The sequence below is a fragment of the Stenella coeruleoalba genome (genome assembly GCF_951394435.1).
Source record: "Stenella coeruleoalba genome assembly, chromosome: 10".
In the NCBI taxonomy this organism is placed as follows: Eukaryota; Metazoa; Chordata; class Mammalia; order Artiodactyla; family Delphinidae; genus Stenella; species Stenella coeruleoalba.
The window spans coordinates 8636832-8658197 of NC_137156.1; the positions used below are offsets into that span (position 1 = coordinate 8636832).

Genomic DNA, 21366 nt, shown 5'->3' on the forward strand with positions numbered 1-21366 from the left:
TCTTATATTCAATCAGACCTCAGCTGCTGCCATTTCCAAGTAATATTCGATCAGAATTCCCATATATCAGTGCTTCCAACTTTGGCTGCACATTGGAATGACCTAGAAGTGTTTTTAAAACTCCCAATGCCTAATCCATAGCTGGGAACACTTCAGAATTTCTCGAGGAGAGATCTGGGCACAAGTACTTTTATAAGCTCCCCGGGTGACTCCAGATGCACGGGCCAGGCTGAACAGCTCTGCCGTATACAGCTCCAGCAGCTTTGTTCTACGGTTGACCCTGAGTAACACAGATTTGAGCTGCACGGGTCCGCGTTTATACGGATGTTTTTCTGTAGTAAATACGACAGTACTACATGATCTGCTGTTGGTTGAATCTGTGGATGTGGAATAGTGAATACAGAGGAACCTCGGATACAGAGTGCTGACTATAAGTGATACACAGGTTTTCCACTGTGTGGAGTCGGCGCCCCTAATCCCTGCATTGTTCAAGGGTCAGCTGCATTTCCTTCCCCACCTCCCCTATGTGAGGCTCCCCCAATGTCCATTTAACCCGTTTCCATGGCCATTCAAGCTGCTAGGGCTCTGGAAAGGGAGTTTTCCACAATAATGTGATTTTCCTGGGGCCTGCACTTTCTCACATTGTATCAGAGGGTTTAAAATTAAAATGTTTAACGTTTTGACCTTGAGGAGCCAGCAGGAAGGGTTGATCTTCTAGACATCATGAAGGAAACAGAAGCAAGATTTGGTAGAAGTTACATGGTATAAAGAAAAGGGGGCATCTGAACTGACCAGACTGGGCTTGGGCTCCATTTTTCTGGGGTGATTCTTCCTTGGGCAAATTCATCAGCCTCACTGAGCCTGTTTCTTTATCCTTAACATTGGGATAATAATGTCTGCTTTTCAGATAGGGAGGGACTAGAGATAATGAATAAGTAAATGGCTATCCTGTAGTGGGCGTTCAATAGATGGTATGAACTGCTGGTGACTGCTTGACTTAAGACAGACAAGACAGAGGAATTAAAAGCCAAAATTTGATGTCCAGTGACCTCTGACCCTCAGTTCTCTCATTTGTAAAACAGGGATAATGTGTTGTGTTGGATAGCATCCCCCCAGTATTTATGTCCACTTGGAACCTCAGAATGTGACCTTATTAGGAAACGGGGTCTTTGCAGGTGTGATCAGTGAAGGATCTCGAAATGGAATCATCCTAGATTTAGGGTGGGCCCTAAAACCAATAACTCATGTCTTTATACAAGAAAGGAGAGGGGAATTTGGACACAGATTCCAGATTTCCTCTAAGGTAAGAGACACAAAGACATACCAAGTAGAATGCCATATGAAGATGGAAGCAGAGGAGTGATGTGGTCACAGGTGAAGGATTATCAGAAGCCACTAGAAGGAAGGATTCTTCCCTGGAGCTTTCAGAGGGCACATGGTGCTGCGGACACCTTAATTGCAGGCCGTTAGCCTCTGGGACTGTGAGAGGATAAGCTTCTGGGGTTTTTAATCCACCTGGTTTGTGGTCCTTTGTTATGGTAGCTCTAGGAAAACAATTTAGGTAGTAATATAGTACTTCTGGGTTATTGGAACTATAAATGAATTTATATCGTAAATATAATTAAATTTAGAAATGGTAAAATTTTAGCTAACTGTTAATTAGGATTATTTAGATATTGGATAAACAGCCTAGTCTGATGATATTCTGTGCTAGGAGCCAAGGCCGCTGGCACCTGGAGGGTCTTTCAAGGGTGACCGTTTGAGAGATGGAGTGAAATAACGAGTGTTGCATGTAGCAGGGGGCCACGTGAGAGGCAGTAAGGCAATAAGTAAAAATCAAATTGCCGCCTGCCCTGGGCTCGTCCACCCACCAGTCAGGGGAAAAGGGCTCCCTGCCCTTTGATCTCAGGTGCACTAGCACAACCCTTTGTGACGCACACATAAACACACGCACACTCAGCTAGTTCAGACTTTGCTGGCTCTCATCCTTGGACACCCGCTCCTGGAGTTGTGATTTCAATCTCTGTCCCAATAAGCAGCCACAGACCAGAGATTCATGTGCACATGACATTTTCGTTGAACCCACTGGAATGTACGGCAAAGTCTCCCTTTATCGTTGGTGATACAGTCACACAAGTAACCCCTGCAAATACTCCATGCCTAGGGTCTAATGTGGCTCCCAGGTGGGCCCGGGAGAGGTTCATCTGTACGTTGGAAGAATATTTTGCAACAGGTCTTTTCTTTCTCTTGACGTGAAGCTTACCCAGAAATCCACTTCGCTGGGCAGGGAGACTGACTGAATTGGCTGCAGATAGATCTCTTGGCCTCTTCCTCTGAGTTGGGTGATATAAGGGCACTAAAAGGTCACGATGGCAGGAAGTCTGGCAGAGGAAAATATAGGCAGTGCCAATGCAATTTATTTTACAGTAAAAAGAATTTTAGTTAACCCCATGACTTTAAAAATTGGCAAAGTTGAGTCAATGCATGTACATAAAATGTCAACACGAGTGCATTTTAGACTTTAGTTAGAAAATTTTTCAAATGGAGTAAAACGTGCCTAGATTGAGAGTTTTAAGAACCCTGTACCAGATTCCTGGCAAAGTAGAAGTCGTATAGCATTTGTTTTCCTAACTCTACGTCATCTAACTTCATAATTTGAATCTTAATAAAATTAAGTGTTGAGTGAAAACAAATCCCAAAAGTATAACCAAATATATTGGCTCAGGCCAGACTTAAGCCTCAGCGGAAGGTTTTGTAAGCTCTCGTAGTGGAAGTGTTTTTTCTCTTCTTCCTGTCAGCATCTCAGAGGAGCTGAGTCTGGCAGAGCAGCTGCTAACAGAATGAGCTGGAAAAACAAGGCTTGGTTCTGCTTTCCCAAAGGTGCTGCAGGATGAAAGGATACAAATCCCAAACCCTAATGCAAGGGCCTGGGTGATGGCCACCATGTTCCTGTCCTCAGGCCATGACGTGCATATGGCCAGGGCCATACACGTAGTAGGCACTTTACCATTACTTGTTCAGTGAGTGAATGAATCCTACAGTACAGTGGAGTGCAGCATTGATCAGCTTATTGGTTGCAACCCTATTGTTGTATTAAGAAATCAGTTTAAAGGACTTCCCTGGTGGCGCAGCGGTTAAGAATCCGCCTGCCAACGCAGGGGACACGGGTTCGAGCCCTGGTCCGGGAAGATCCCACATGCCGTGGAGCAACTAAGCCCATGCGCCACAACTACTGAGCCTGCTCTCTAGAGCCCGCGAGCCACACCAACTGAGCCCGTGTGCCACAACTACTGAAGCCCGTGCGCCTAGAGCCCATGCTCCGCAACAGAGAAGCCACCGCAATGGGAAGCCTGCGCACCGCAACGAAGAGTAGCCCCCGCTCGCTGCAACTAGAGAAAGCCCACGTGCAGAAAGGAAGACCCACTGCAGCCAAAAAAAGAAAATCAATTTAATGGTCACAATATCTTTCTTTTTTTAAAATTTTATTTATCTATTTATTTTTGGCTGGGTTGGGTCTTCCTAAGTTGCAGCGAGCGGGGGCTACTCTTCATTGCGGTGCGCAGGCTTCCCATTGTGGTGGCTTCTCTGTTGCGGAGCATGGGCTCTAGGTGCACGGGCTTCAGTAGTTGTGGCACACGGGCTCAGTTGGTGTGGCTCGCGGGCTCTAGAGAGCAGGCTCAGTAGTTGTGGCGCACGGGCTTAGTTGCTCCACGGCATGTGGGATCTTCCCGGACCAGGGCCCGAACCCGTGTCCCCTGCGTTGGCAGGCAGATTCTTAACCTCTGCGCCACCAGGGAAGTCCCACAATATCTTTCAAACAATAGGATAGAAAATAATAGGATAGAAAATAAAGTGGTCTATCACACGTGTTAAAAGTGTGTGTGTGTGTGTGTGTGTGTGTGTGTGTGTGTGTGTTTCTGCTGAGCCATGATGTAAAATGTATTTCTGAAGGCATCAGAAGCTCTTCAGGAGCCAATGGAATCTATTTTTCTCTTTGCTGTCTCCTCTCTTCTTAGGTATGGTGACAACCCAACAGTAACTTCTCTCCCCAGCCATAAAGCAGGTTTAAATTCTTGTAGTGCCAGCTAGTTAGTCAAGACTGGAATCATAAAGTGTGGCATGTCACAGCTGTGCCTCCTCTTTCCACTCCTATAAAGGGATGCAGAATTTTGCTGACCCATCAGTGGCTAAGATCACTGTCTATTCTATATTGCGGTACTCTAACCATAGATTAGCTCTCTTAGGGAGGGGTGAGAGTCAAGACACACATACCTAGCCATTTCTTGGCAGCCACGTGGTAAAACACTGTGAACTCGGTAAGGTTTGTCCTCCAAGTCTGCAGCTGACCCTTTCTGTACCGTTGCTTTTCTTACAATATCCCCATTTTTATTCTTCCAAGCATGCTTCCTCCCATATTAATACTTGCTTTTAAATAATCAAATAACAGGTATCATCTGTGAGGAAGGGGTTAGCAGGCACCTAAAGGAAAATAAATTCAGGTCTAAACGAGATTTTAAAGATCAGTCTCCCTGATTTAGACCCTAGTGGCCTATAGGCTCTCCTTGGGGTAATCAGGGTCATTCTAATAGTCCAATCTGGAGTGTCACCTGCATGCAGTCTTTATTCTGCAGGCCTTCCCTCATCTTTTTTTTTTAATCAAAATTTATTTTTCCTGTGTCCCATTCTATCAGTATGCTTTCCACTGCTGGATCACATGAAATTATAATATGATCATCATTGTCAGTAGGATCCTGGGATTTAAGATGGAGAGAGTATCTTAAATGAAACAGTGAGTCTCATGTTGGGAATCTCAGCTTCTGGGAAAGGAGGAAGCTATTTGGTGATTACGCCTGTAAAATTAATAAGTTGTTAGTAATTCTCAAGTCAGCCTGTATGTATTTTCATTGCTTCCTAATGGTATGGAGTTAGGCGTTATTGGGGATACAGACAACTACCTGGCCTCAAGGAGTTTGCAGTTAAGCAAGTGGAATGGGGAATCTTGGATGCCAAGCACTTGCATCCATCACTTTAAATAATATTATTTAATCGCAGTAGGGATTATCTTATGACTTTAAGGAACCAAGGCTAAGAAACGTAAACTGTTTTCCCCAGGTTCTATGTAAATAGTGAGTGGTGGAGTCAGGATTTAAATTCAGATCTGGTCTGGTTCTGATGCCTGTGTTCTTTTCAGCATTCCACATTGTTATGGACACAGAAGCCAAGAGGGAGAGGTGAAGAGAGCAATAGAAGTCTGTGTGGGGTGGATGTGGCCTCCTATGGGAGTTTAGAGGAGGAAGAGCCCAATGCCCTGGACCAGTAAGAGAAAACTTTTTAGGAGAACTGGGAAGTGGCACTCAGATAGGGCCAGAAGCCATGAAGGACAGCTTATTTGATAGTAGCTGGAAGAAGAGAGGTCTTTCCAGGTAGGATGACCAATAAAGGAAAGGCTTGGGAGTAGGAATAAGAATGTGCTGAAGAACAGAAGCGGGGGAGATCTGATTAAGGGAATGAAAATTATTCATGTGGGCTGCCTTCTCTTTTACTGTATCTTAATTCAGTTGAGTGAGGGGGAGTCATCGCGGGAGATGGTTTCCCTCTAAAGGACAGGAGCTCAGGAAGCTCAGCCTTCCACACAGTCTTACCTGGAACCACTGCCTCTGAGAAGGATGTTCCGGGTCCCCAAGGAGAGGGGCCTTTCTCTAAAGTCCCTGATGATGCAAGTGGTGAGCTTCCAGGGAGCCAGGGCAAGGGAGCCAGGTGTTTCTTTCTTCCCTTTTTTGGAATCCAGGCCAGTTTCAATTTACATTACACAGCTTAATCCACAGAAACAGGAGCCAGAGGCTGGTTCTTTCTCTCTCTCTCTCTCTCTCTCTTTTTTTTTTCTTCTCTCCAAGACACAGAAACCTTTATTTTCTCCCTACACCACAAACCAGTGCTGTTAAATAATATTGGATAATTGCACCTGTCGTACTCCCCATATTGTGCTGAAGAAAAATAATTGCTGGTTTTCTGCTTTGCAGTTTAGCTGTGACTCCATCATTTGACTTGGAGCATGTCATTTTCTCCCATTTTAGACTGTGTACAGTCAAACTGTGTGAAAGGACTCATAGATAGCGGCCCTGGGTGTGTGAGTGGGCGTGGGCCTCATTCAGCAATGATTTCTAATTTATACAGCATTGAAAATCCACAGCTATAAATAAACAGTTCTGACTGGCTTTGCTGCCTACTCAAATGCTTTATTAAAAAAAAAAAAAAAGGAAGCACCAACTGCATGAGAATGGGAAATAATATCTGGATATGGAATCTGGTTGCTGATACTTGTGCCCTCGCAGGGGGGATACCCAGACTTGGGATGGGTTCAGCACTCATCCAGGCAGCCTTCTGGGAGGCCCAGCCTTCCCACTCTTTCCTTGCCCCGCCTCACACTCCCCATATGCAGGCGTAGCGTGTTTGGGGATTACAGTATATGAAACTGACTTCCTGTTATGACAAGTATTGCAAGCGAGTAGGTGCAGAGGACCCAAAAATAGCTTGAGAAATGTATGACCCATTTGCAGGGAACATGGGGCTAATGTATTGTTTAGGCAAACAAGGTAAGTCTTCTCTCCAAACTCAAAATTGGTGTCACATGTGAGATAGCAACTCCAGAATATAAGCACAGGTATGGACCAGTCCATGAAGCAGTAGTGTAGCTCCCCCTGCCTGTATGGGTGAGAGTTTCCACCAAGTTGGGGTCCCTAACCCCTTCTTTTGTGTAACCTTGCAGATGTACATACATTTTTGCTTTTGAAAATAAAGGCTTCCAGATGCTCAGTTCCTGCTTTGTTCTGTAATAAAGAGGAAGGAAGGTGGGCTTGGGAATCAACCATCTGTGTGACCTTGGATCGGTTTTTTTCCCTTTCTCTGAACCCAGTAGTATGCTGGAGAGAGTTTGTACAGGCTCACAAGGATTCAGTGGTTCTGTGTCTCTCTTCCCAACTCTGCGTTCACTGACATGTTGGTAGCTTGAAAAAGGTCATGTTGGAGTGTTTACACCATGGCAATGGGCAAACTATAAATCAGGGCCTTAAAGTTTTCTTTTTTCCAGAGAGTTGGATTTTAAACGTTTACAGCACACCAACATCAGAAACTCAGTTTGCTCATTTGTAAAATGAGGACATAATATATTTTCTACTTTTAAGACTTTTGTGAAGATAAAACGAGGTCATGGAGGTGAGAGTGGCTCTAAATTACATGACACTGTACAAGTATTATTGCTGGTTTTCTCATCATTTGGTTTGTATTGTTGTTTTCTAACCACTAAGGGCCAAACATAGCCTTATGTAGGCAGGTAATACTGTCTCCCTTTTAATGAATGTTTAGTCAGTGTTCATTACAGGTGTTTTGTTGCTTCTCCTTTCTTAAGCTATACCAGCACCAAGGAAGCACTGTGTGCTTACGTATACACTCAATGGGAAATGGTTCTGAGGTGTTTCTGGTGTTGGAATAGATATTGCACAGTGGCCAGTCATGCAGCAACCACAGTTTAATTTGGTCCTGGGGATAGTGAAACCACAGATAGAAATCTGCAGGCTCATCACAGCCAAGAGCTTACTATGACTCTGAGAAGTAGGCAGCCCGAGTCATCTTTGGGGTGTGGAAAATTGGGGTGATCCCCTGCGGGCTTCACATTTGGAGAATTTCCACTGTGACAACTGCTTCTGGGCTCCTGCTGAGACAGGTGCTAGGAGCAGTCAAGAAGCAGCAGGTGTGGGAAAAGAGGTGGTGTTCCCAGCTCAATCCAAAGACTTGAGGCTCATATTTGTATAACTGTAGAGGAGTAGGTTTCAAGCAGTTTGCTTGGTGCCTGTCCTAGTCTTGCCTTGGACTACCTGCCCTGTTGGGATAGTCTGCTCTCTTCTCTACGCCTATCAGACTGCCCTTGGTGTCCATTTCAACCAGATTTCTCCTCCATAATGTTAGGTTGGGAAGCCCAAGTACAATTTACTCTGGTGCCCACACCCAACCCACATGGGCCTGTTGACCCATCGATGGACTTGAACATGTTTACCTACTACCAGTCATTTGTGTTCTTTACGGAATGTGTCTGTAAATAAAGACCGAGAAAAATCCTCTAGGAAAATTAAAGCAGGTTCATGAATGTGCTTGTTAATCATCTGACGGTCAGCTTTGTTAAACCGTAAACTATCACAGCAAAGTGCTTTGTACTTACAGCAGTCTCAGAAGTCATCATAGTCATATCACCTCCCATGCAGATTATTCCCCAAGTGAAATGTACACTTATTTGACAAATTAATCAATATACCAATGGAAGAGATTTTGACAATATCACTGTGTTCAATGTCTACCTGCCCCAAATACTTGCTCACAAGAGGGACAGATTTACCAATATTTTTTATAACTTATTTTCTCATTGCCCCAGTTAATTTGCTATTATACTAGGTAGACAGACAACTTCAGAAGCAGCCATCTCCCTACGTTTCCATTTAGACTGAGAAAAAAATAGATGAGAAATCCATGAAAATAACTAGCTTATGAAAGTGCCTCTTTTTAGGAAAATTGGGATTTTTCAAAAATGGCCCAGCACTGGGAGTTAGAAGATATGGGAGACAAAAGCTTTTATTTGGGTCCTGACGCTAATTCTTTGGCCTCATCCAGGTAACTTCTCATCTAGGTCCTTAGCATCGTCCTCTGTGAAGTGAATAGTTTGAGTGATCCTAAGTTCCTTTCTCTCTCTAAACATTCTCTAACACCACATTTACGTGAGTTTTTTTTGCTTTTGGCCAGGTGTTGACCACAGACTATCCTCCACAGAGGTCAGACGGATGTAACAAATTCTGTGACAGCAGGAATTGTTTTGGGTGTGTCCAGCAAAAGTTTTAAAAAGACAAGAGTCCTCAAATTCAGCTACCTTCATAACTCTCTTACGAAATTTAAATATCATTCCCTGTCCTTTTTACTTTCCTGTGTTGCTCCACCACCTCCCTGCTCCAGGAAGAAAAAAAGATGAAAAAAACTCTCCTGTTTTCTTCTTCCTTAGTTCTTGGAAGATGGTGTCTAATCACTTCCTCTTCTTCCTTGGCTGCATCCTGTCACCTGCACAAATAAGAACAGAAAGAGACCTTAGCCTTCACGGTTTCCCTAAGGGTATTCTTCTGTGGGTGGACATTCACCCTGACTTGGGACAGTGGAAAGTTGAGGAAGCTTTTCCGAAGGCAAGATGATGTATTTTAAAGAGCTCTGGAAAACCACCAGCACCGCCGCAAGGGCAAGAAGGGGCATCTTGCTGTCCTACTTGGTGCCTGGCTCACAGCCACCCGGCTGACCAGCGGTGCAGTTCGTATCGCGTGGCTCTGAATATGTCCTGTGAACCACTGATGGCTGTTGCTTTTGGCCATGTGTTTGTAGGCTGCACACCGTTCGTCAACAAACTTTGAGACTTTGCAGATGGAGATGAACAAACCGCATCAAATGAGAGAGGAAAGAGAAGAATGGATATTCACCTAACTAGGGGCCGTTCTGTGACCTCTCACCAAATCAGTTTATTGGGCTGGGTACTGGCCCAATAAAGAAAAGTACTGGCATATTGATTTAGTTTTTAGTAAGTTTATTACTAATTGTCATAAGTAATAAGCTTATTACTAATTAGGAATTACTAATTACCAATCTAATTGTAGCATTAGATTTCTAGAATGACTTCCGTTTAGCCAACCATGGGTACCTCCATATTTAATGATCACAAATCTTTACATAAACTTTGAAACTTTGAAAACTTCATTAACTCATTGTCCTTCCTGTCTGTTGCCAAATGCAGTCTTTTTTCAGCTCAGCCTCTTCTCATCCATTCTGGAAGTTACAGCCCTATTACTTCTGGCTCGGTATTACCATAGCAATCTCAGCTCCCAAGGCCATGCTTTATGCTTCAGACCCTGCTCCCTCCATCAGTTATATCTTTAATAGTAAATTTTAAATATCTTATAATTTTATTTGCTGGAACTCCCCTTCTCAGAGGCTTTAGTGACTGATGACTTGAAGTCCTCCTGTGGCCCCCTCATCACACTGATTTTCTAGGGCAGACAGCTCCTAATCACACAGCCCCCGTGGCCACACTTGAATTCATGTCTCTCAACATTTTTAGGCACAGTCCTCTCCTTCCTTCTACTCCTCATCAATCCATACTATATCCAGTCACTCCAGTGAAGCCTAGCTGATTTATCCAGCTTTACATGCTTCGTGTTCTTTTCATTTATGCTTCCACTTGTTTTTCATTTTTCCCCAGTTAGGTCTTCTCTACATTGGGTCTATAAGGACAAACACAGTATCTTCTCTTTTCTGAAGTATACACTTAGGGCTTTTAATGAATCAGTTTTCAGATAAATAACACATTAATTCTCCTGTGTTCAAGAGCTTGGTCAGTATAAACTTCTCAAAGTTGTTCCCTCTGTGGTCACTCTGAGGGCACCTAAAACTTTGTTTATCCATGTTGCTACCAACCCTCAACACTTTGAATCTAACTGTAATCAAAACCTCACTTCTTCAACCCAGGGTTCCAAGGATTGGAGATTCCTTCTCCAGTTAGGAAACACAACAGAACATGATGGCTTAGAGAGAAACAGCAGAAGCAGGTGCAGAAGTGGTGGTGGGAAGTTCCCCTGGGGGAGGAGAGCAGATGGCTCCTTCCAGTGGATCCAGGGCTCCCCTGTCCAACACCATGAAGCTAGATGGAGCACCAAGGAATTCCCACATGCCCACCTGTGTGCTAGAGAAGGCGCCATCCCCAGATGTGTCTCTGTGTGGAGCTCTAACAGTCATTTCATTCTGTAGAGACTTACACAGTGTGACTATCACAGAAATCACGTTTTTCTTTTTGTTTCTAGCAGGTGGGGATGGTTCCTTAGTCCTAAATTCTTATGAGGCTGCGCAGTCTCTAGACTTCTTCGAGTCTTCAGAATTTATCTCTGACCGTGTTTCCCCAGTGCATGGCTGGAGATGAGGGAATTGTTGACTTCGTAATGGAGCATATTATCTTACCCAGAGTTCACAAAATGCATTTCAAACTGGTTGAGAAATAATGTTCCTTGTTATCACTCTTTTCCTCATTGAAGGGAGTCTTTCCCAGTGGAATACCTCCTAGTTGGTGGTTAGGGGGTTAGGTCCACCCTGATTTCGTTTGTTTTAGTTTTTGTTTTACTGAAGTATATTTGATTTACAATGTTATATTAGTTTTAGGTATACAACATAGTGATTCAATATTTTTATAGATTATACTTCATTCAAAATTATTATGAAATATTGGTTATATTTCCTGCGCTGTACACTACATCCTTGTATCTTATTTATTTTATACATAGTAGTTTGTACCTCTTAATCTCCTTCCCCTTTCTCCTCCCCCACCCCTTTCCCCACTGGTAACCACTAGTTTGTCTTGTGTATCTATGAGTCTTTTTCTGTTTTATTATATTCATTCATTTTATTTTTCAGAGTCCACATATAAGTAAAAATATACAGTATTTGTCTTCTTTGTCTGACTTACTTCACTAATTGTAATACCCTCCAGGTCCATCCATGTTGCTGTAAATGGAAAAATTTCATTCTTTTCTCTGGCCGAGTAATAATCATATGTTGTCTTCTTTATCCATTCGTCTGATGATGGACACTTAGGTTGCTTCCATATCTTGGCTATTGTAAATAGTGCTTCTATAAATTTTGGGGTGCATATATCTTTTCAAATTAGTGTTTTCCTTTTCTTTGGATGTATACCTAGGAGTGGAATTGCTGGGTCATACGGTAGTTCTATTTTTAATTTTTTGAGGAACCAATTTACATTCTCACCAGTGTGTACTAGGGTTGCCTTTTCTCTCTATCCTTGCCAGCATTTATTATTATTTGTCTTTTTGACAATAATAGCTGTTCTAACAGGTGTGAGGTGATATCTCACTATGGTTTTGATTAGCATTTCCCTGATGATTAGTGATGCTGAGCATCTTTTCATGTGCTGGTTGACCATCTGTATAATTTCTTTGGAAAAAAGTCTATTCAGGTCTTCTGCCCATTTTTTAATTGGATTGTTTGTTTTCTTGACATTGAGTCGTATGAGCTCTTTAATATTTTGGATATTAACCTGTTATCAGACATATCATTTGCAATTATCTTCACTCATTCAGTAGGTTGTCCTTTCATGTTGTTGTTGGTTTCCTTCACTGTGCAAAAGCTTTCAAGTTTAATTTGATGTAGTCTTATTTATCTATTTTTGCTTTTGTTTCTCTTGCCTGCAGAGACAGATCCAAAAAAAATATTGCTAAGATTTATGTCAAGGAATGTACTGCCTGTGTTTTCTTCTAGGAATTTTATGGTTTCCGGTCTTACATTTAGGTCTTTAATCCATTTTGAGTTTATTTTTCTGTATGGTGTGAGAAAATGTTCTAATTTCATTCTTTCACATATACCTGTCCAGTTTTCGCAACACCACTTACTGAAGAGACTGTCTTTTTCCCACTTTATATTTTTGCTCCTTTGTTGTAGATTAATTGGCCATATGTGCATGGGCTTATTTCTGGGCTCTTTATTCTGTTCCATTGATCTGTGTGTCTGTTTTTGTGCCAGTATCATACTGTTTTGATGACTGTAGTTTTGTAGTATAGTCTGAAGTCTGGGAGCATTATGCTTCCAGATTTGTTCTTTTTTTCTCAACGATTACTTTGGCTCTTCAGGGACTTTTGTTCTTCCATACAAATTTTGGGAATTTTTGTTCTAGTTCTGTGAAAATGTCATGTGAGTGTTTCGATAGGGATTGTATTGAATCTGTAGATTGCTTTGGGCAGTATGGACATTTTAACAATATTAATCCATGAACACAGAATCTTTCCATTTAATAGTATCATCTTCAGTTTCTTTTATCAGTGCCCTATGTTTTTAGGGTATAGGTCTTTCACTTCACTGGGTGAGTTTATTCCTAGATATTTTATTGTTTTTGATGTGATTGTAAATGGGATGATTTCTTACTTTCTCTGTCTGATAGTTCATTATTTGTGTATAGAAAAGCAACAGATTTCTGTATTAATCTTGTATCCTGAAACTTTAGTGAATTCATTTATTTGTTCTAATAGGTTTTTTTTGGTGGAGACTGTAGTGTTTTCTATTTATAGTATCATGTCATCTGCAGATAGTAACAGTTTGACTTCTTCCATTCCAATTTGAATGCCTTTTAATTCTTTTTCTTGTCTGAGTGCTGTGGCTAGGACTTCCAATACTATGTTAAATAGAAATGGTGAGAGTGGGCATCCTTGTCTTGATCCTAATTGTAGAGGAAAAACTTTGCTTTCCACTGTTGTATATGATGTTAGCTGTGGGCCTTTATTATGTTGAGATATGTTCCCTCTGTACCAACTTTGTTGAGAGTTTTAATTGTGAATGAGTGTTGAATTTTGTCAGATGCTTTTGTTTTTGCATCTATTGAGGTTATCATGTGATTTTTATCCTTCATTTTGTTAATGTGGTATATCACATTGATTGATTTGCAGATATTGAATCATTCTTGCATCCCTGGAATAAATCCCACCTGATTATGGTGTATGATCCTTTGTATATGTTATTGAATTCAGTTTGCTAATATTTTGTTGAGAGTTTTTGTGTCTATATTTATCAGGAGTATTGACCTGTAATTTTCTTTTTGTGTAGTGTCTTTGTCTAGTTTTGGTATCAGAGTAATGGTGGCCTCATAGAATGAATTTGGGAGTGTTCCCTCCTCTTCAATTTTCTGGAATAGTTTGAGAAGGATAGGTATTAACTCTTGTTTATATGTTTGGTAGAATTCCACTGTGAAGTTGTCCAGTCCTGGACTTTTGTTTGTTTTGGGAGTATTTTGATTCCTGATTCAATTACAGTACTAGTAATCAGTCTGTTCAGATGATCTATTTCTTCCTGATTTTGTCTTGGAAGATTGTATGTTTCTAGGAATTTATCCATTTCTTCTACATTGTCCAGTTTGTTGGCATACAACTGTTTGTAGTGATTTCTTCTGGTTTTTTGTATCTCTGTGATATAGTTTGTTATTTCTCCTCTTTCGTTTCTTATTTTATTTGGGTCTTTTCTATTTTCTTGATGAGTCTAGCTAAAAGCTTATAAATTTTGTTTATCTTTTCAAAAACCATCTTTTGCTTTTATCAATCTTTTCTATTTTTTAATCTCTATTTTATTTTCTCTCTGATCTTTATTATTTCTTTCCTTCTGCTGATTTTGGGCTCTTTGTTCTTTGTCTGATCCCTTCAGATGGTAGATTAGGTTGTTTGAGATTTTTTGTTTGTTTCTTTCTTGAGGTATGCCTGTATCACTGTTAACTTTCCTCTTAGGACTGCTTTTGCTGTGTCCCATAGATTTTGGAAAGTTGTTTTTATTTTCATTTGTCTCCAGGCATTTTCTGATTTCCTCTTCAGTTTTTTTGTTGACCCCTTGGGTTTTCAGCAGCATGTTGTTTAGCCTCCATGTGTTTGTGTTTTTCTAAGTTTTCTTCCTGTAATTGGTGTCTAGTTTCATACTGCTGTGGTCAGAAAGGATGCTTGATACAATTTCTATCCTCTTAAATTTTTTTGAGACTCGTTTTGTGACCTGGAATGTGATCTATCCTGGAGTATACTCTATGTGCACTTAAAAGGAATGTGTATTCTGCTTTTTTGGATGGAATGTCCTGTAGTTATAAGTCCAACTACTCTAATGTGTCACTTCAGTCTACTGTTTCCTCATTGATTTTCTTTCTGGATGATCTGTCCATTGATGTACGTGGGATGTTGAAGTCCCCTATTATTGTAATATTGTCAATTTCTCTTTTTATGTCTGTTAATATTTGCTTTATAAATTTAGGTGCTCCTATACTAGATGCATATATGTTTATGAACATTATAGCTTCTTCTTGTATTGATCCCTTTATCATTATGTAATGCTCTTCTTTGTCTTTTATTACAGACTTTGTTTTAAAGTCTACTTTGTCTGATATGAGCATTGCTACCCCAGCTTTCTATTCATTTCCATTTGCATGCAATATCTTTTTCCATCCCCTAACTTGCAGTGTGTGTGTCCTTAGTTCTGAAGTGAGTCTCCTGTAGGCAGCATGTTTTTTTATTCAGTCAGCCACCTATGTCTTGATTGGAGCATTTAGTGCATTTTTATTTAAAGTGATTGTTAATAGGTATGTACTTAATGCCATTTTGTTATTTGTTTTCTGATTGTTTTTGTAGTTCTTCTCTATTCTTTTCTTCTTCTTATGGTCTCTTCCCTTGTGAGTTGATGATTTTCTTTAATGTTATGTTTATGTTCCTTTCTAGTTTTTGTATATATATTGTAGTTTTTTGACTTGTGGTTATCATGCAGTTCATATATATTGATCTATAAGTATATCTATTTATTTTTAACTGGTAGTCCTTTAAGTTCAAACACATTCTAAAAGGTCTACATTTTTTCTCTGCCCCCCCCCCCGCCATGTTTTGTATTTTTGATGTAATATTTTACATCTTCATGTCTGTCCCTTACCTGTTTATTGTAGTTACAGTTGATTTTACATTTTTGTCTTTTAACCTTCATATGAACTTATTTCAGTGGTTGATCCACAGTCTTTACTAGTAGGATTTTTGTCTAGTCTTTACTAGTAGGATATTTGTCTTTACTAGTAGGATTTTCCCCTTCCTATAATTTATCTCTTGATATAGCCTTTTCATTTTCATTTAAAGACTCCTTAACACTTCTTGTAAGATTGGTTTAGTATTGATGAATGTTAGTTTTTGCTTGTCTGAGAAACTCTTTATCTCTCCTTCAGTTCTGAATGTTAACCTTGCTGGGAGGAGTATCCCAGGTTGTAAATTTTTTCCTTTCAGCACTTTATCTATATCATGCCACTCCCTTCTAGCCTGCAAAGTTTCTGCTGCAAAATCAGTTGATAGCCTTATGGGGGTTCCCTTGTATGTGACTCTTTGTTTTTCTCTTGCCGCCTTTAGAATTCTCTTTTTATCTTTAACTTTTGCCATTTTAATTATGATTATGTCTTGGTGTGGGTCTCTTTGAGTTCATCTTGTTTGGAACTCTCTGTGCTTCTTGTACCTGGATATCTGTTTCCTTCTTCAGGTTTGGGAAGTTTTGAGTCACAGTTTTATCAAATACATTTTCTACCCTTTATTCTCTCTCTTCTCCTTTTGGGAACGCTATAAGTCAAATGTTAGTACGATTGATGTTGTCCCAGAGGTCCCTTAGACCATTCTCATTTTTTAAATTTGTTTTCCTTTTTGCTGTTCTGATTGGGTGACTTCCATTATTCTGTCTTTCAGATTGCTTATGCATTGTCCTATATCACCTAATCTCCTGTGCATGACATCTAGTGTATTTTTCATTTCAGTTATTGTGTTCTTCAACTCTGACTGGTTCTTTCCTGTATTTTCTAGTTCTCTGTTGAATTCTCATCGTGTTCATCTATTCTTTTCCCCAGTTCAGTTAATATTTTCATTACTATTTCTTTGTACTCTTTTTTTTTTTTAAGATGTTGGGGGTAGGAGTTTATTAATTTATTTTTGCTGTGTTGGGTCTTCATTTCTGTGCGAGGGCTTTCTCTAGTTGTGGCAAGCGGGGGCCACTCTTATTCGCGGTGCGCGGGCCTCTCACTATCGTGGCCTCTCTTGTTGCGGAGCACAGGCTCCAGACGTGCAGACTCAGTAGTTGTGGCTCATGGGCCCAGTTGCTCCGTGTCATGTGGGATCGTCCCAGACCAGGGCTCGAACCCATGTCCCCTGCATTGGCAGGTAGATTCTCAACCACTGCGCCACCAGGGAAGCCCTCTTTGTACTCTTTGTCAGATAAATTATTTATCTCTGTTTCATTAGCATTTTTTCAGGTATTTTTTTCTTGTTTCATTTTGTCTTCCCATTTTGTTTAACTTTCTTCACCTGTGTGAAATCAGGTGAAACAGTTGCCTGTCCTAGTCTTGATGTCACGTCCTCGTGTGGGACCATTCCTGTGCAGTCTGCGTGAGCCCAGTGGCTTTGGTGGGAGAGCTGGATTTGGGGTGAGCGTGATCTGCATCTTCCCCCAGGCTGTGCTGGTAGCCACTGCCTTGGTGGGAGGTAGGCCTGGAGTTGGAGGGGCTAGAGCCAGAGCCGGATGCAAGCCAGGGTTGTTGCTGTGCTCGATGACTGTCACTGCTCTGTTGGGGGTGGGAGTGAGGGCAGAGGGGCTGGAGCCAGAGCCCTGAGGGAGCTGGGTTTCTCTTGGGTATGATGGCAGTCTCCATCTTGGTTTGGGACAAGGTCAGGGCCTAAGGTCTTGGGGCTGCACTCCTGTGCTGGTTTCACTTTTTCCCCAGTGTGTGCCCTCAGTTAGAGGCTGGGTCAGGGCTGGAGGGGTTAGTGCCATGCCACTGAGCTGCCCCCACCCCTCCTCCCCCAAGTGTGCACAGAGATCTGTGCTCCAGCGATGGCACTCTCCATCCGAGTGTGAGCAGGGATTTGTGAGCTGGTAATGGTTGCCTCTACCCTGGTCAGAGGCAGGGCCAGGGTTCAAGCCAGCTCCGTTCCCTCCAAGTGTGCATATTCTCCTGGGCAGTGGCAGCCTCTGCCTTAGTGGAGAGCAGTGCTGGAGCAAGAGGGGCTTCAGCAGGAGCCTGGGGAAGGCTGGGGTCACACTGGGACGGTCCCTAGGCATTTTTCAGTCAGCTGCCTCTTTGCTGTCATCGGGAGTAAGCAGATCTGTGCGTGTGCTCTTCAAGAGTGGAGTCTCAGTTCCTCACAGCCCTTATTAGTAAATCCCACTGGTTTTCAAGCCAGCCAAGGGGGCTCGTCTTCCCCATGTCAGACCCAAGGGCTGAGGTGCCTAATACATGGCTCGCACCCCTTGTTCCCCAGGGAGGATCCCTTAGCTTGTGATAGCCCCCTCCTCCTCTGTGTCCCCCACCAGCAGTGTGGCTGCTGGCCAGATCGCTTCTTCTCCCTGCCTGCTCAGCTCCGTGTGGGTCTTCCTTCACAGCCTTGGCTGTAGAAGAGCTATTCTGCTAGTCCCCGGGTCAGTTTCAGTGAGAGAAGCTCTATATGCAGTTGTAGTTTTGATGTGTTCATGAGGGAAGGTGAGCCCAGTGTCGTCCTACTACACCATTTTGATCTCCTCCCACCCTGGATTATTTTAGTCCTTTCTTTATCCTATGTTAGTACCAAGGAGTAGAGGTATTTTAGGCCAGACACTTAATGCTCGTCTCGGACGAGATTCAAACATTTTCTGCTGGCATGGTAAGGGAAACCATTCCTTTAGTCCACATCACTATGGATACATATGTAATTATACACCTTATTATTCCAATAGTTGGGACACAGGATAAGTAAAAGCATATTATTAAAAAAAAAAGATTTACACCTATGTATCTACCATCACAAAAGCTACTGCTAGACTTTGAACTGAAAATTTGAAGAACATTTGCCTGGTTTTAGAGGCTTGGCTTGGAAAAGGGTGAGAAGGCAGATTGTGGGGGGGGACATGAGGTGTTAGAAGAATGAGATTTGAACATAGTGAGTACAAGTGAGTACAAGATTTGAATGTAGTTGAGTACAAGAACATGACTACAAGTCACAGTGCAGAAGTAGTAGAAGGAGATGGAGTTGAGAGCTGGCCAGAGAAACCCTAGTGGGAAAAGAGGCTGAGGAAGAGGGAGAAGTGATAATCCCTCGTGGACTCTCTTGGAGCTTAGGGAGATGAAGTTAGGACAAGAAATGCAAAAGGGAGATGTATTTTTCTAATGGACTAAATGATGCCCAGTGAGGCCATGCTTTATAAATACACGTGGAGTCAACTCATGATAAGATTTTTTTTATGAAATGATTAGGGACAACATGGAAGATAGACCTTATAATAAATTTCTTCATGGGTAAAACTAAGGAGGTAAACTAGATGGCCTCTAAGCAGCTTTCAACAATAAAATCTCCTTTAAATAAATCTGATCTGGAGGAAATAGTATTAAAGGAAGGTTTTAATATCATTCTGTCCAAGGCACTGTCACAAGGTCACTTGGTCAGATTGGAATTTTCAGCTTATAAACTATCCTGGGTGAGAAGGATCTGTGGTTTTGGGCCCTGACAAAGGATACCCCTGGCATATATCCCTCAGTGAATGTAAGGAGAGGGGCCATGGGCCACAGGTAAGCTGACTGCCTCTCCAGCTACACCTACATATAAGAGGCCCTCCATTTTGTCCTGGAGACACTTAGCCCCTTTCAGTGCCTGGTAGATCTTGTAGATTGGGTTTCTCTTCCTGATGGACTTGTGTCCTGGTGTCGGCATCCTTATGTCTTATCAAGAAGGAAAAAAAAAAGAGAAAATTAAGTAGTTAAGTGGCAGAGAAGGAGGCCTATACTGGGACCCCCTGACAGCCCCTTTCTCCCATTCAGAGTGGAAATAATCTGTCTGGAGTACCCCTAGATGCTCAGACATGGTGAGCCAAGTTTTCAGTGATCTACCAAAGACTGCTTCCCCCTGCCGGCTTCCATCATTGTTTGAAATCAGTGTTTCACCTATAGCTCTGCCTGAAAAGTAGAAATGGGCTCTTTCCTGGTGGGTATCTGGTCCCAGTAACTGACTCAGTGCTTGCCCACCCTTCTGTTCCGTGACACCGAAAAGCTAGCACAGGTCAGGAAATGAGATGCTGTCAGGTCAAGCAGGGTGGCCCTCTGGAACCTCTTGAGAGCTTTTTGAAGGCCAGAAGGACCTTCCTGAGGGCTTGACCACAGTTGTCTCCCTGGCGCACAGGGTCAGCTCTCTGCATCTGTATACCCCTGGAGAATGTCACACACTTTCCAAGTCTACATCTGATTCCTGGTATCACTCCTTGTTATTGCCCTTCTCAATCTCTTCTTCACCTTCACCCACTGACATGACACACGAGGAGGTAGAAAGTGGGTAGATGTGACCATCATTTCCAACACCCTTCTCAGCCAAGCAGCTGACTTGGGAGAACACCACATCAGACAAGGATGCTTGTAGGCATAACTGTTTAAACTGAAAGGAGTCCAGGGTCCTGTGGCACATAGGGCCTTGCTCTCAGACTAGCAGTGTCAGTCTCTCTGGGGCACATGTTGGAAGGGCAGAATCCCAAGCTGTCCTCCAGATCTACTGAATGAGAAGCTACATTTTAACAAGATCCTGATTTTAACAAGATTTGCAGGCACATACAAGTTTGAGAAGCGCTGTTCTGTGACAGTGGTTCTTGACCCTGACTGCAAATTCAAATAACTGGGAAGCTTTTAAAAATACCAGTGCTGAGTCCCCATCTCCATAGATAGATTTAATTGGTCTGGGGTGGACCTGGGAGTTAGTATTCTTAAAGTTCCCCTAGTGATTTTGTAATGTGCAGTCAAGATCGAGCATTACTGCTAGAGAGATACTTGCATATTACCTGGGTCTTGACTGATACTTCTTGATCACTTGGTTAGTTGGCTGGTGACTCCCAACGGGGCCACAGTGTGGCTCAGAAATTTCAGAAGCAGAGATTCTAATCAGTTCTAATCTCAATTAGCCTAACCTATTTCACTCTGTAAGTCCTTCAGGAACTACACCACCTCTGTCAGTTTGCACTCAGTTAGGTGGTTGTTACTTTTAATCACCTTCGGCTGGGGAAACTGGTAATTTATGCGTGAAGTTGAAGGGGATGATTGGAATATCCACATAGAAAAGAAGGTTAGTGATTTTTCCTTGGAAAGAATGAAATTAACAGCAGTAGTGACTAACCCTGTGTGCCAGACTCTATACTTGGCAGTTGACACTTCCTAAGTCATTTATGATCCTCCAGAATCCCAGGAGGAGGGTGCTAATATTGTCTCCATGATGTGTAAGAGAAAACTGGAACACGAAGACATTGAGTGCCTCGCCCAGTGAAACAGGTCTATAGGTGGTGAGGCCAAGGTAGGAACCCAGGCAATCAGGCACAGAACTTTTCTCCCAACCGCGGCCGCCCACTGCATCACTAAAGCACTCCTTTGAATTGCTGCTCTCATCCAAGGAAGCTCAGGCTGTGGGAAAAGGTGAGAAAGTAGAATTAGCCCTGAATCGGGACAGAGTAGGTGGCCACTTACATGTTTCCATAGATCCAGAACAGACGGTTTAGAGAGGGACTCAGAGACAGAGGGACCGCACAATGTGTTGTCCAAGCCTAGGCAATGTAAAATTCTGTTCACACTGGCACAGCAGGCATTAACCAGGACTGTCCTAGGCAAACTGAGCTGTGCAATTGCCTTTCTTATAGGTCATCTCATCAGCGAGGAGTTGAAGTCCATTAGTACAGGATACATGGTTGGTTTGTGGCCGGGTGAAGGACACACCCTAGTTTTCTTGATTCCTGTTCCGATGCCCTTCT

The 21366-nt window shown here is 42.3% G+C and overlaps 1 protein-coding gene across 1 annotated transcript in view; it reads right to left on the minus strand.

Moving 5' to 3' along the window:
• Positions 1-9061: 9061 nt before the first annotated feature.
• The window catches only part of ADTRP (androgen dependent TFPI regulating protein), a gene marked incomplete at its 3' end in the record, with an annotated part of 68392 nt that continues 56087 nt past the window's right edge, over positions 9062-21366 (minus strand). The window contains exon 6 of the mRNA XM_079932898.1: positions 9062-9096. Within this exon, the coding sequence (XP_079789024.1) occupies positions 9062-9096 (35 nt within the window). The remainder of the gene's footprint in view (positions 9097-21366) is intronic.